The following is a 15,344-nucleotide window of genomic DNA, read 5'->3' as shown; positions in this document are numbered from 1 at the left end:
TGGACTTAACAATATTGACAACTTTATTGACTTTATTGAATTTAACAACCTTATCAGGACATACAACCACATGTGACTGCAGCTCTCCAAAAACCACAACTTTTAATTGGAGGACCTAACAGCTAGAACACACAAGCAGCCCATCGAAGCAATAAGTAGCACTTTTTAACTGTTAAGCTTTGGCAGGAGTAATTATAATTTTTTTATTCTTTTTAATAAATATGTTTGGTTAAAATTTGTCTTATTTGCTATCAGCTAAGAACTCAGGTCCAATGCCTAGTTTAAAACAAGACGAACTCACCCTTGAGATACTGAGCTAGGCAAGGTATAGACGATAAGCTCCCATGGTTGATTGAGGTATTATTTTTACAATAGTGCGTGTACTGGAGGGTTAAAGAAACCTCTTCAAAACAATGGTTTTTCACTTTACTTTACATACATTTTTTAATAATAAGGATAAGAAAATATGTTATATAAATACAAAATAAAAAAACAAACCGTTTTAATAATTATTTTATTAAGCGAAATATAACAAAAGAAAAAACTTTATTACAATTAGAACAGCTAAAGTCTTCCGTTGTACTGCGATATCTTCTGTTGTACTGTTAATATCTTCTGTCGTTAATGTTTATCTTAAAAAACAAATAATTTTATTAGTTTGCCGTAATTAACAAACATTTTTTATTTTGAATATAAATAATTAATATAGTTATACTATAATGCTACTTTCCAGATTAATAAGCTTTTCAGATTAAAATTTGGTTTTGTATTATTTGGTTATTTAATTAAGTAAGCAGCATAACAGCGGTAAAAAGGTAGGACGCAATAGTAACATTGCCTTAAATTTTACACTCTTCAATTAGTGGACAAGCAACCAGCCTAACTATTGAGGAATAACATGGATCTATAAGCAAAATTTGCCATATACTGCCCACCTAAGCGTACCAAGAAAAAAGAACAATTCCAAGAACATTTTATTACTCTAGAAATCAAATTAATAATTCAAAATAGCCGATATGAGGCTCTAGATTAACAACACCAAGACGAGGGAGTTATTTAAAGCAATTGAAGAAAATAACCTATAACAAATCCCTACTAGCGAACAAACCTACTGGCCATCTGATAAAAACAAAACACCTAATGCCATAGATTTTTGCATCACAAATGGCATCGATAGCAAAACATGTGCAGCCGAATTATGTTTTGACTTATGTCCAGACCGCAGACCGATATTAGTTATTATTTTTGCAGAAAAATAGACAAAAAAACAACAACCCACTTTGTATAACAGTAAAACTAATTGGTCGTAATTTAGAAAAAAACTAGACCGCCTCATTTCGCTAAATCTGCCCTTAAAAATTGAGTTTTAAATAGAATCAGTGGCAGTGGGTCTAATAAAATTCATACAAATTGCAGAATGGCATGAGGGTCCTGACTACGTATTACAAAAGGAAACAAAGTGTCTGGCAATTAAAAAAAATGCAATAAAGCGATAGCTACGGAAAAATTGACAACAATCAATAACGGAAAAAAAATAAGAAAAACTTTAATAAAGCAACAAAACAGTTAAAAGAATTGATCCATTCAGAACAAAACCTTGAAATTCAAGAATACCTAAATCTAATCTAATCTCCAACAAAAGTTAGAAATTTATCACTTGAAAAAGCCACAAGATTTAAACGGCCCCAAACAGCAGAAGCCACCCGTTAAAGATGATGTCAATAACTGGGTAGATAAGATAATGACAAAGCGGATCTATTAATATAATATAGAAAACGAGAATATTTGGGCCGTATAATACGTAATAAACAATATAACGAGCTACTTTGAACCATACTTTAACTTAAAGTGCATGGAAAAAAGGTCCAGAAAGAAGAAATATGTCTTGGTTTCATAAATTACAAAAGTGATTAAACTTCAATACCTTTATTTTAGGGCACATTTATGAAGAACAAGGGAGATAAAATTAAGGGAGATAATCGGTAGAACATGCTGAGATTATTAAATTATAATAATGATATTGGCAAAAGATATGTGCATTTTGTGCGTGACAGGATACGAGGTTACGACAGCATCAGTAACTTGTTTTATGAGCACGTTGGCACTTTAACGAGAGCTTTTTGAGTTTTACTGAGGTCCATGACAGTGGAGCCAATATGACAAAAAGTGTGCTAGATATGGAATATAATTCTTAAAGGTATTTTATTCATTTATTCCATTAAACTATTAAAGAATTGCTCAAGTTTTAAACCGAAATAACAAAGATGATAGCTGCTGCGAGAAGAACTGTTACCCATTATAACCAGGATGATATACCACAACAAAAGTTGAAATTAATTCATCAAGAACTTAAGGTGTCAAAACATCAACTAGTACAAGATGCATAATTAATGGAGCGATTATAAGAGCAAAGTGAGCTGTCTCTTTTGCATAACAGATCACAAATTTTTAAATAATTTAAAACCTTCTTTGTGAGAGTTCTAGTATTTCTATACTATCACTACTAGAAAACTTAACAACCAACAAGTATTTATTATCTAACAAACTTGCTAATAGGATAATATCGAAGTACAATCTAAATGTCATGGCTGATTGACAAATGAGGAAGTCCTCAGAGAACTGAAAAAGAACCGAAAGGTATTTACTCATTACATCTCGAAAGCTACAGTACATATCTAGATGGGAAGCAAGTTTCTAGAAAGTAAAAGTACATTCTAATTAAACAACCTCAGAACCTGGTTTAACAAAACATCTCTGCAGCTTTTCCCGCACTGCTTGAGCCAAGATAAAAATTTTTGTAATGATCTCCAACATTCATCACGCATAGGCACACCAAAAAGAAAACGAACTTGCAAATAATAATCTACATCATCATGCAACCTCTTTTGTCCACTGCTGGACATAGGTCACTCCCATTTTTCGCCACTCTTCACGGTTCTGTGCTTCTTGTTGCCATTTCTTGGATATTCGTCTAATGTCGTCCATTTAGAGTGTTGGTGGTCGCCCCCTGCTGCGTTTGTCTTCTCGTGGGCGCCCGTCAATTAGTTTTCTGGTCCATCTTGTGTCTTTCAGTCTCGCTATGTGACTTGCTTAATTCCATTTCAGCTTGGCTATACGTTCGACGACATCACTGATACCTGTTCTTCTCCTTAAGTCTTGATTCCTTATTTTGTCTTTTTTTGTCACGCCGAGAATTGATCTTTCCATGCGCCTTTGTGCCACTCGCATTTTTAGTGCTGCTGTTTTTGTGAGCGTGAGGGTTTCTGCTCCGTATGTCATAATAGGAAGAACGCATTGGTCAAATGTGTTCCATTAATAATAATGTCTTCCAATAATAATATTAAAACTAAAGTGCAGATAGTTAAGTAAAATAAAAAAGGCAAGAAATATAATAGACAATGAGCCAGGGGGGAGGGGGGTTGATTATGCACTTTTATATCCCACAGTACTTTGACGTTTTTATGTTTTTTTTTGGGTGTAGATTTAATTTTTCGAGGGTACTAGGCTAAAAACCTGTCATATAATTTGTTATTAACAATTCGATTGTTTAAATGATTGTTTCTGTTAAATTATTAAAAATATCAAATTTTACCACAACGAAAATTGTTCCTTTGAAAAAAAATTAACAAAATGGCTTTTGATAAACTTTGATATGATAGTTAGAACCGGAGTAATAACAAATTTCATCAAAAACAAGTGCAAAATAGGCATTTGATGGGGCTTTTTCAAGTATAACTCAGTCTTCATACGTGCAAAGAACTTCTAAAACTTTTTTTTAGGGTAATTATCTCAGCTCTAAAACAAACTTTGCAAAATTACTTTATCTTTACTATTTAAAAAGTTACGACTATCAAACATTAAAACTTTCACTAAAAATTTGCTTACAAGAGATATAAAAAAATTAGTGTAAGTTATACAACAACTTGAAACGAATAACACTAGAAATCCTAAGATTTCCTACTTTGCTAAACTAAATTCAAATTTTTACCACTGTGCTTTCTAAAACTTGTAAAGGAGACAGATTGATAAATTAGTCAACATGGGAATCAACTGTTTGCATTCCACATACCGTTCATCCCGGCAAAAATTCTTAGTGAATCTAGTTTCCAGTACTTAAGAGGCACACAATTTCGGGCCAATGCTTTTTAAATGCATTCATTTTTTTCGAATCCTGAGAAAACTAATAAGTATTTTTTTAAAATTTAAACGCAGAATGAAAGCTTACATTATTACTGAGGGCCGAAAGTCCCTGAAAACTTCTATAATGTTTATTTTAATAAGTTACAAAAGTGAAAAAACAGAAAATTTAGTATAATTTTTAATTTCAAGTATCTCATTTAAAAAAACTTTTTGTTTATTCTAAGGGACTTTCGGCCCTCAGTAATAACGCAATCTTTCATTCTGCATTTAAATTTTTCAAAAATATTTATTAGTTTTCTCAGGATTCGAAAAAAATGAATGCATTTAAAAAGCATTGGCCCAAAATTTTGCTCTACCTTGGCCCTAATTTGGCCCTTTGCTCTAAATTGGCCCTACGCTCTTAAAACCGAGTAAAGAACTAAACTTTGCGAAACTAACAAAGTAGGAAATTTTAGGATTTCTAGTATTGTTATAAAATGGCGTTGCAACTTCTGTAAATAATTATTTTTTAATTATTGTATTATGACGGGACAGATTTCGATTCAGAGCCTCTGCATATTTCGCTCTAATGATACCTAATGAGGTTGAAATACGTATAAGCGGTTGGCGGATGCCCTGCACTGAAAATAAATCTAATACCGTCTTTCGGTGTAAACGAATAGTTTAAGATTTGGTAAATGTTTCTTATGTTAATCTTTGACCACGATATGGAACTTTTAATAAAGCGCTCTGAGGCGGATGGTCAGTTTGCAGCTAATGAGGGCGCGTAAATTCCACACGTAAATCAATTTTTAATATCTCGTCAAAAAATTAACATAGAGACATACACCAAAGCTTAAAATGTTTATTTTAAGTAGTTCTATAACTTCCCTCAGTCAAACTGCTAACGTTTATGGCTCAATTTTGTTTAAAACTTTTATAAACAAATTAATTTACCACTTTTTAACAAAAATTCTAACTATAAACTGCTATAATTTTTTTTATTTATAATCATAAAGTAATATATCTCTAAATCTACATAAATTTTACGCATGTCTTGGTTATTATTCGCTGCGAGATGATCGTGCGCCTCAGAGCGCGTTATTAAAAGTTTCATACCTATCTTGATCATAAATTAAAATACAAACATTTACCAAAGCTTAAAATGTTAGTTTTGAGTCATTCTATAACTTCCATTAGCCAGGTTTGTCAAGTTTTTAGCATAATTTTGTTTAATTTCTTATAAACAAATTAGTTTGCAAGTTTTTGTTAAATCTAAAACAATTACCTTTAAAATGAGGGGTTTTTAAAAGTAAATTGCAAGTAAGAAAGCTGATTTATACTTGGAAAAGACCCATCGAATGCCTATTTTGCCATTTTTTGTTTACGAAATTTGTTCTATCAATCAGATAAAAGCTAACCAAACGCCATTTTGTTTCTCTTTTTTTGAAAGAATTAACATTTTAGTAAAATTAAATATCTTTGTTAGTTTAAGGGTTACAATTATTTAAAGTATTAAAATATAAATAACAAATTATCTGACAGGTTTGTAGCGTGGAAGTAAATAGTAATTAAGCACGAGCTAATACCGCACGATTGTAGTTCAACAAAAGACGGTTTGTCTTCTTTCGAGTGCCGAAAATATTATTTGCCTGTATAGACAGGATTTTATTAAGGCTATATTACTTTTTAGCTTCTATTAAACTATGCGTGTTCTAGATGAAAACACTTTAAATTTATAGTTGTCTTTGCTTCTAAATACTGGCTAGCATTGAATTGCCGACAATAGAGTTCTCCATAAAGACAAAGCAAAAAAAACTTTACCAATTTGGAAAAACCAATATCAAATTTACCGTTAGATTTATTATTATAGCTATAGTAGTTTGAAAATATAAATGAAATATTTTAGAATATGTAAAATTGAAATAGCACAAATTTTGTCGTTTTCTCTTAAGTTCGTTGAAACTATAGTTGGTTGTTAATTACAAGGATACAATATTAACTAAAACTAATGTTTAGTCATAAAAAATTAGTCTGTTTAACAAGAATACACTTACTGCAATCTGACTGCTCAATGGTTACACATTGTTTAATTTCTTGGCTCCAGTAAAGATCAGATGGACATTGGAGAGGGCCTATCCATCTGTTGTTTTCGCATTCATAAAATCTGTGGCAATCAGGTATATACTCGTTTCGATCACCTTCTTGGCAAACACTTGCTGTAAATTAAACAATTTAATATCTAATATATTATGACAACAAAATAATAATTGAAAGTACAGAGAAATAAATAGATGCGAAGAATATATAAAAGAGCTATTTGAAGACAACAAAAGAATGGAGATATTAAAACCAAGAGGTAGGACTGGATTTACAATTACCTATGGAAAAATTAGAAATAACTAGAATGTATAAAAAATAATAAAGCCATAGGACTAGATGAAATATTTAAAGAAATCTTAACACTACTAGCAGAAAATCACTTTGGATTTAGGAAAAAAAGATCAACATTAGATAACTTAATATCATTGGAATCAAAAATTCACGAAACATTTATGTGTAAATAAGAATGTTTAGCCATATTCTTTAATGTAAAAAGAGCTTTTAATACAATATGGCGCTATCATATTCTAACTGCACTCCACAATAATTGGAAGATTCACGGTTACATGTCTGCTTTTATTTAAAACTTTCTATGTCAACGATATTTCCAAGTTCGAATCAATAACCAATTGTTTGAATCTAAATTACAGAAAAATGGAATTCCACAGGGCTTGAATCAAAGCTTTGCGCTATTTTTAATAATTGTTATTAACAATGTGTCGTACTACAATATAACAATTAAAACTTTTTTGTACGCTGATGATCTGGTAATTCTAGCAAGAAATAAAAACATATTATCTGCTTCTAATCGTATTGCTGCAGCTCTTAAGTCGATAGAATCGTGGTCTTACAATATTTGGCTCGAGTTTTTTACCACAAAAACCAAAGCTATACATTTTTTACGAAAATAAAATAGACAAAATCTCCCAAATCTATTTTTATACCTCCTATAGAATATGCAGAAGAAATAAAATTTCTAGGGATACAACTGGACTCAAAATTAAGCTGGACAAGTCATACACACTCGCAAAAACTATCGTGCCAAGACTTATGAAATCTGTATCACATAAAAATTAAGGAGCAGACATTTTAACTCTAGTAAATTTATATAGAGCTTTAATTGGATCAAAACTGGACTCCGAATGTGTTGTGTATAACTCCGCAAACCCAGCATTGCTCAAAACTTTGGATACTCTACAGAGTTCAGCCGTTAGAACCGCTCTTAAAATATATTGCACCAGCCCCGTGGATAGTCTACTCTGTGAAGCTGGAAAGCCACCCTTAAACCCAAGAAGAAAGTACTTAACTCTATTGTATATCCCGAACGTAAACTTACTTTGTTTGGAAGTAAGTAAAATAATATACTGATATTAAATAGAAATGGTCTTCTTATATTATATTTGACCTTGTAAAGTGTATACTTTACCTCAAACTAATCTACTTACCAGTTGTACCTTCGGTGGGTAATGCAGTTGGGGCTCCTAAAATAATTTAATAAAATTATTCACAGATATGTTGTATTTAATAAAATTATAAATACAAATATTAATTTAATCAAAAATACCGTGAGTGTTGTATATTTTTATTTTTTTGTACACATGTAATATACTAAATGGTCCGGTTGGTAACTAAACAATTGAAAGAAATTTATAAAGCAGATTTATGTAATTGTTCTTGAGTTTACATAATAGTATTTGCACCACGGTGGACTTTTATTATTCACAATACAATATAATAGACAATATTTCAAAGGCACTCTTGCATGTCAGTAGGAGCATGTAGGGTGTCACAAAATACAATAAATCTCTGATAAACAAAAATTTAACAGACTAACTCACACATATTAAACTAATATTAGGGATAAATGTCTCGTATGAATGGTGCATTAAAAACCTTGAGCCTAAAATGAAAACTCTCTACGAAGTGCAAACTAAATTTTCAAACGATCCACTGCTACAATAATAGGTTGTTCTATAAGTTTTGTGATTTGATGAAAGAGGGCATTCCTTCTAGCCTATATTTTTAAATTTTGTATTTTTTGTTGGTATAGTCTTTATATGAACGTATGTAAAGTTTTATTTTAATCTGTTAATCCATTCTTTGTATATATATATATATATATATATATATATATATATATATATATATATATAACATATATATATATATATATATATATATATATATATATATATTTATATATATATATATATATATATATATATATATATATAATATATATATGCAAATGATTAAATCTTCCAGCACAAGCTGCTTTTGAAGTAAATGACATAGGAGGACAAATTCAATAAACTTCCCGTGCTCGACTCGGCATCAGTAAAGTGTTATGAATCATTTCGGCCTATCCCAGCCTCATCAGACACTTGTGCTGATACAAATTCAAACTCTTAAACGAATGTCTCCTAAATCTTCACCACCGCAGTGGTTAACGTACAAAGGCGCCACCTGCTTTGGCGGACAGGAACGAAAACGATATAATAATATCGTTTCCTGAAACTACATCAAAACTCACCAACATGTAGCCTTCAGGCAGTTTGAAATCATTGATAAAATTAGCAAACTTAAAAGAATCAGTGAGATTAAATTAATTATCTGCATCATAAGCTTTGGTTACAATATTTGTAAGGAAATTGGCAATATTACCATTAGGAGCATTGATAGAGGAAACAATGGGTCTCATACAAAGTTGTGGTTTATGAATTTTGGGAAGACAATAGAACCGTGGAGCACAACCATTATAGGAGAAGCTTAGCATTATTTTGATTCAAAAGTTTGTCTTTTTTTAATTTGGTAATAAAATTATTGATCTTAGTTGTAAAAGTTGGGGTGGAATCGAAAGGGGCTAATAATATTGATCATCCTCTAATAAGTGTGAGCTAAGGGTGAGGTATTCCTCATTATACATGATAACAGTGGCATTTCCTTTATTACTAATAAGGACAACAAGTTCAGGATGGGTTTTAAGGAAAATCGCTGTTTCTTTAAAAACTTGATCAGCTGGTGAAAGGATGGTTTGGGTTACCGATATTTTCAAGACAAGATCTTGTTACCTGTACTTAAAGAAGAAGTCGATAATAATAAAAAAACAATATTCATGAGATAACAACTTATCGAGGACACATAATTTATAGTTTGAAAAATAAAATAACACAGAGCTACCAGTAGGATATTCTATTTAATAAATTAATGTATCTTCTTACCTGTTACTTCAGTGGAAACTAGTAGTTGAGCTAAAAAAATATACACGGTTTTATTAATCTGTATTTGGTTTATAAAAGTAAAGATACAATTTAGGTTTAAAATAAATACATTAAAATTTTTTTACCCCTGCTAAAATATTTTCATATATAACAATCCCTAAAAAACCCAATGCCAAAAAATGTGAAGATTATCGAATAATAAGCCTTATGAGCCATCTCCTGAAAACTTTTTAAAAAATTATACACAAAAGAATATATAAAAAGTGTGAAGAACACATGACAAACACACAATTCGGCTTCAGGGATGCATTGGGTACTCGAGAGGCACAATACAATACACACTTTTGCAATACAAGTTCTCTTTCAAAGATGTAGAGACGTGAATTGTGATATATATATGAGTTTTGTTGATTACCAGAAAGCGTTCGATAGAATAAAACATGATGAACTGATGAAAATATTAAATTCATTTGGTCCAGACAGCAGAGATCGCCGTATAATAATAAATATCTATTACGAACAAACTGCAGCTATTAGAGTTGGGGATCAGTTAACAGACGACATAAAGATAAGAGAGGTGTGCCACAGGGATGTATATTGTCCCCAATATTGATCAATATATATTCAGAGTACATTATGAACCTAGCGCCAACGGACATAGACGAGGGAATACTTATAAACGGAGAACGACTGAACAACATAAAATACGCTGATGATATTGTCATTTTTGCAGACAGTCTTGAAGGTTTGCAGACACCTGTCTCCAGGGTGGCAGAAGTAATTAGCAGGTTTGGGATTGATTTTAACATAAAAAAAAACCAAATAAATGGTTACAAGCAAAAATAGGATACCACCTGATCAATTACTAGTTAACCAAGAACCTATAACACAAATCACCAACTTTTGTTATCTGGGTGCAAACTTAAATGAACAGTGGGACCAATCGACGGAAATTAAGATAAGTATCGAGAAGGCAAGATCAGCTTTCGTCAAAATGAAAGAAATCTTTAACAGCCACGATATAAAATTGGAAATAAAAGTTCGTTTACTAAAATTCTACGTATTCTCCGTTCTTTTATATGGCGTGGAGTCATGGACATTACATTTCGTGTAAAATTAAATAGTGTTTAAGTATACTTGAAATTTTGATTAATAATTATACTCTTAAAAAAGATATATTGACTAATACTTAGTACGATCCGTGTAACTAGCGCCCTCTATGAGAATCAGATATAAAAACAAATTCATGGGATGTATCAGCTTTCAAAACATATTCGTATAAAATTTCATTACAATGTTGAAAGTAGTTTTGGCAAAATGCGTAAAATTTTTTTTTCTTCAACGCCCTGTATCTTGAAAATGGATGGCTTTACAAAAATTTTTTACTAAGCAAACCCCAATTATTTTTTAGTTTTTTACCTACCCCAGAGACGGGGTTACCTTTTTTTGAAACACTCTGTACAATTGAATATTGTATTTTATATGGTTGAACTGATATTGAAGTGAAGATTTTAATAAAGGTATAATATAATATAGAGTGCTGTATAAAAAACCAAAGTTATTAATGTTATCAGACAAATAGTAAATCTCACAATAGTAACAACATCAAATTTAAAATTTTAATATTGCAAAATAGGTGTATCCAGGTTTTTGTATAATTCAAACAAATTATTATCTTCGAGAAAATTATGGTTTTCAAGACTTTTGGTTCTCTCTGTAAATTGCTTCTATACAGTATAAAGGGTTATTTAAACACAATACATATTAGTTAGATTTCTGGCCTTTAGTTGGATTTTCTGGTGTATTGTTTTTGGTATTGTGGTCCAGGTACAATACATATTTAGATCAAAGCACATATCCGTACTTTAGGATCCATAAGCTAATTAACCACATAATAAAAGCCGTATTAGCTGTTCATTTATGACGAAAAAAATCAAACAGAGAAACCTCGATAATTATAACATTGTATTGATAATTATTCGCTTATACAAGCAGAGTTTTTAAGATTAAAAAGAAAGTTTTATTTCGTTTTAATTTCCTATATTTTCATATTTAGATTCCGTTTTTTTAATGCGTACTAGGGCGGTATGATAAGTACTTAGCCTATAAAAGAAAAACAAAAATTCTGAAAAATTAGCAATTCATTTTTTAACATAGTCTATTTTTAGTTCGATACACTTGACCCAGCGATGCTTCAACTTCTTAAACCTGTCTGAAAAATATGTTCTCTCGAGGTCTGCAAAGTAGGCTTCAGTGTGGCGATGATCTCCTGTTTTGACTTAAATTTTTGCCTGGCGAGTGTAAAGTTTTAAAACAAAAACAAGTCGCCTGAAGTAAAATCTAGAAAACGTGATAGATGAGGCAACAGTTCGTAGTAAAATTTGACCAATTTAAAGCCATGGCGACGGCGCGCGGAGAGGTATGAGTGGGTCCGTTGTCATGGTGGAACAGCACTTTTTTATTCGATAAATGGGGTTATCTTTCGACTACTATTTGGTCCCTAGTATGTAATAATGGATTCTTGTTTTATCAACGGTAAAAAATCAACGTAGAAACTTCTTCGGATTACGCTTAAATAGCATCAAACACTGCTTGGAAGTGGTCTTACAACATCAAATGTTGTTAAGCTTGCTGGTTAAGCTTATTGTCTGGAGTAAGCTAACGCGGCGATCATCGCGCCAACAGCTTTCTCATGGCTTAAATTTCACGCATGATATAAAATACTCAGTCTTTTGAGATACCTACTGTCTCAGCTATCTTGCTGTAACTTCAGTCGGCAGTCTTCCAATATGAGATCGTGGACTTTTGTCGCGTTATCCTCTATAGTAGCCGATTTCGGGGCACCTGGGCATGGCTCATCAAAAACCAACGTGCGACGACGTTTGAGGGTTACCATCGAAGGAGAAAAGTCACCGTACACAAATCCAAGTGCTCTTTGATTTTGCTGCTCGAGTTCCCTTGCTAAAACAAGAATCGGATCACCGACCGATTTTGCTCTTTTTCCTTTTTTCTAACATCCACGAAAACACCCGCTTTCACAAGCAGTCAAAACAAAACTACGAGTCCGATTCATCTGAAACTTTGACATTAGCCGTCTACAAGAATGTATTTATTACACATTAGTAAATTTCTCTTGGGATAGTGGCGCCATCGGGCGGTGTGTCTAAGTAGTTATTGGACCGCCTATGTTAATTATATACTACAAAACTACCACTACGATACTTTCCCTATTATACATAGGTACCGTTTTAAAATTTATTAAGAAAAATTTATTTTAGAATCTATTTTGTGGAAATTTATTTGTGGCAATTTTAAAATGAGAAATATTTTAGTTGCATATAATATTAAATTGTTTATTTATGGAATTAAATCTAAAGCGTAAGACTTACAACAATCAGATTCTTCGTCGCATCCTGGAATGTGTACGTTCCACAGAAGACCTTCGTTACAGAATTCATGCTGCTTAATTCCATTAAGGCATTGATAGTATCCCTGACAATTGTAAGGATCGGCGAAATATTCAAGGTCTTCGTCACAATATAAATCGGGGTCAACAGTTGATTGATCGGGGATAGCAGTTGAATGTTGGGGAGCTAAAATGTAAAAACATATTTAAAAATTAAACTTATCGCTTTGTAGACGCAGTAATAAAAACCATTAAATTTTTTTTTAGTTTAAAATCAAAAATAATAAGGGCTTGTTGGATAAATGGAAAAGTGGTCATTTACTAAACTAGTTCAAAGATAGAATTGTTATTAAAAAAATTATAAAAATAAACGTAAGTTCCAGATTTGCGACGTCAGAATCCCACAGCGTTGTCAAAACATCAGAATAGTAGTTAATAAGTAGGGAATGTTTAAAATGTTAACTATTTAAGAATACACTAGGCAATTGCATTTTTAAAATGAAGAAAATAATACATAAATACAAAATTTCTTTTTTTACCTTTGAATAATGTAGAAAACAAGATACTGTCCTTCGGAGGCGCGACAGCCGTGCCGGAGGCATCAAGGAATTTGGATATCGGTCAAAATACTTGGGAATTCCAAGGTTGGCCAAATCCAAATTTCTAATTGATTCGATGCAGGGAAATTCCACTTTCGCTACGTAAAACAAAGGATTTGTTTTACATAAAAGCAGGTGGATTTTCTCTCATCGGTCAGTCGAGCTTGCCTCTTCTACTGTAGACCTAGTCGGTGCTATTATTGTTCCTACTAAGTTATTGTTTTATTTCTGATTTTTTTATATACCATTTTATTTTAGCATTATTGTATATTCAGACCTTTTCAGGTTAGAATAATATATTGATCTATATTTGTTTTGATTGTTTATTTTTCTTGTATTTTGTGTCTAAGTTGTTCTTCCGTAAGTTAAGAACACTTAGAAATATTTATCTTGCTTTTTCTATTTTATATTTTGATTTGTACTTTGTCTAAGTAGTTCTTTCCGGTAAGTCAAAGAACTCTTAGAAATATTTCTCTGAATATTTGACTTATTATTTTAATTGTGCGTTTAAGCCGTTCTTTTCCGGTAAGTCAAAAGAACACTTAGAAATATTTTCATAATCATTGTTGCATTATTATTTCCGATATTTTATTTAAGATATTTTCTTCCTTAAGTTAAGAAAATACTTAATACATTTGTCTCTTTCATTTTCTATTTTATGCTAAGTTGTTTCTTCCGTAAGTCAAGAAACACTTAGCAATATTTCCACATCTTTTCTGTATTTGATTTTTCGTATTTGTAAGTCGTTTCTTCCGTAAGTCAAGAAACACTTATAAGTATTTGTATTCTTATTTTTCCATATTTGATTCTCTTGTTTGTTTTCACTCTAAGTTGTTTCTTCCGTAAGTCAAGAAATACTTAGGAATATTTCTGCACTTTTCTATTCTTTTATCTTGTGTATTTTACTTTTCATTCTAAGTTGTTTCTTCCGTAAGTCAAGAAACACTTAGAAACATTTTCTTTGCATTGTACTTTTATACCATTTTATTTTTCTTGTTTACTAAGTTATTCCTTCCGTAAGTCAAGGAATACTTAGACTATTTTACCTGTTCTGTTTTCTATTTTTGATCTGTTATTTTGTAACTGCTCCTTGAAACTGTTACCTATAACAGATACTTGTCACGGTAACCGTTATTTTATACCAGTAGAAGTATTAAACCATTTTATCAGTGACAAGCAAAGATGGTCAACACCCGGTCTAATTCCGAGGACAGGAAGAAGTCCGCAGAGCCGGCGATGGGTCCTACAGGCCCAAATGCCCCCTCTCGGCAACAATACAGCCTCATACAAAAAAAGCCTCAGCGTAAATACACATGGATCAGCCCAAGTGGCAGTGTCAAAAATAAAATAGATTATAACATAACAAAAAAAATAATCAAAGTACTCAACAAATTTATAATAAACATATCCACTGGTCAATCCAAAAAGAATTAAGAGAAAACAATACAAGAGAAATAACTAAAATAGTTCAAGAAAACAAAAGTTTAAAGGTTTTGAGGCGAACTACGAACAACATAGGCGACAAAAATATGTACAAAATAAAAACAGAGATGGAAATATTACTACGGATAGAACCAAAATCCTTGAGGTTGTTATATCCTTTTGTCGCGAAATGTATGAGAGAACCGACGAAAGGCAAGATGAGCTTCTGCCCAAAATCACAAACCAGGGATCAGAATCAATGCCAGAAATAACTTTATACGAAATCAAAACGGCACTTTGAGAAATGAAAAATAACAAATCCTCTCGCGATGACGGTGTAGTGATCGAAGCGATCAAACTATGTAGGTGGAAATAAAATTATTCAGGCTTTGGCCAAACTTTTCACCGAATACATCTACCAAGGAAAAACTTCTTCCCAATAGAACAATGCAGCCAATATTTTATTATACAAGC

General features: G+C 31.7%; 1 protein-coding gene across 2 annotated transcripts in view; it reads right to left on the bottom strand.

The window, feature by feature from the left end:
• Nucleotides 1-500: 500 nt before the first annotated feature.
• The window catches only part of LOC140441772 (protein obstructor-E-like), a 48,704-nt gene continuing 33,860 nt past the window's right edge, over nt 501-15,344 (bottom strand). For both annotated transcript variants that reach the window (XM_072532685.1, XM_072532686.1), the window contains 5 exons: nt 12,833-13,036; nt 9,444-9,473; nt 7,668-7,703; nt 6,177-6,338; nt 501-632 (listed from right to left, as the gene is read on the bottom strand). In XM_072532685.1, coding sequence (XP_072388786.1) covers nt 622-632; nt 6,177-6,338; nt 7,668-7,703; nt 9,444-9,473; nt 12,833-13,036 — 443 coding nt within the window. In that variant the 3' untranslated portion in view covers nt 501-621. The remainder of the gene's footprint in view (nt 633-6,176; nt 6,339-7,667; nt 7,704-9,443; nt 9,474-12,832; nt 13,037-15,344) is intronic.

Source organism: Diabrotica undecimpunctata, chromosome 5 (genome assembly GCF_040954645.1).
Source record: "Diabrotica undecimpunctata isolate CICGRU chromosome 5, icDiaUnde3, whole genome shotgun sequence".
Classification (NCBI taxonomy): Eukaryota; Metazoa; Arthropoda; class Insecta; order Coleoptera; family Chrysomelidae; genus Diabrotica; species Diabrotica undecimpunctata.
This window is presented reverse-complemented; position numbering and strand designations above follow the sequence as displayed.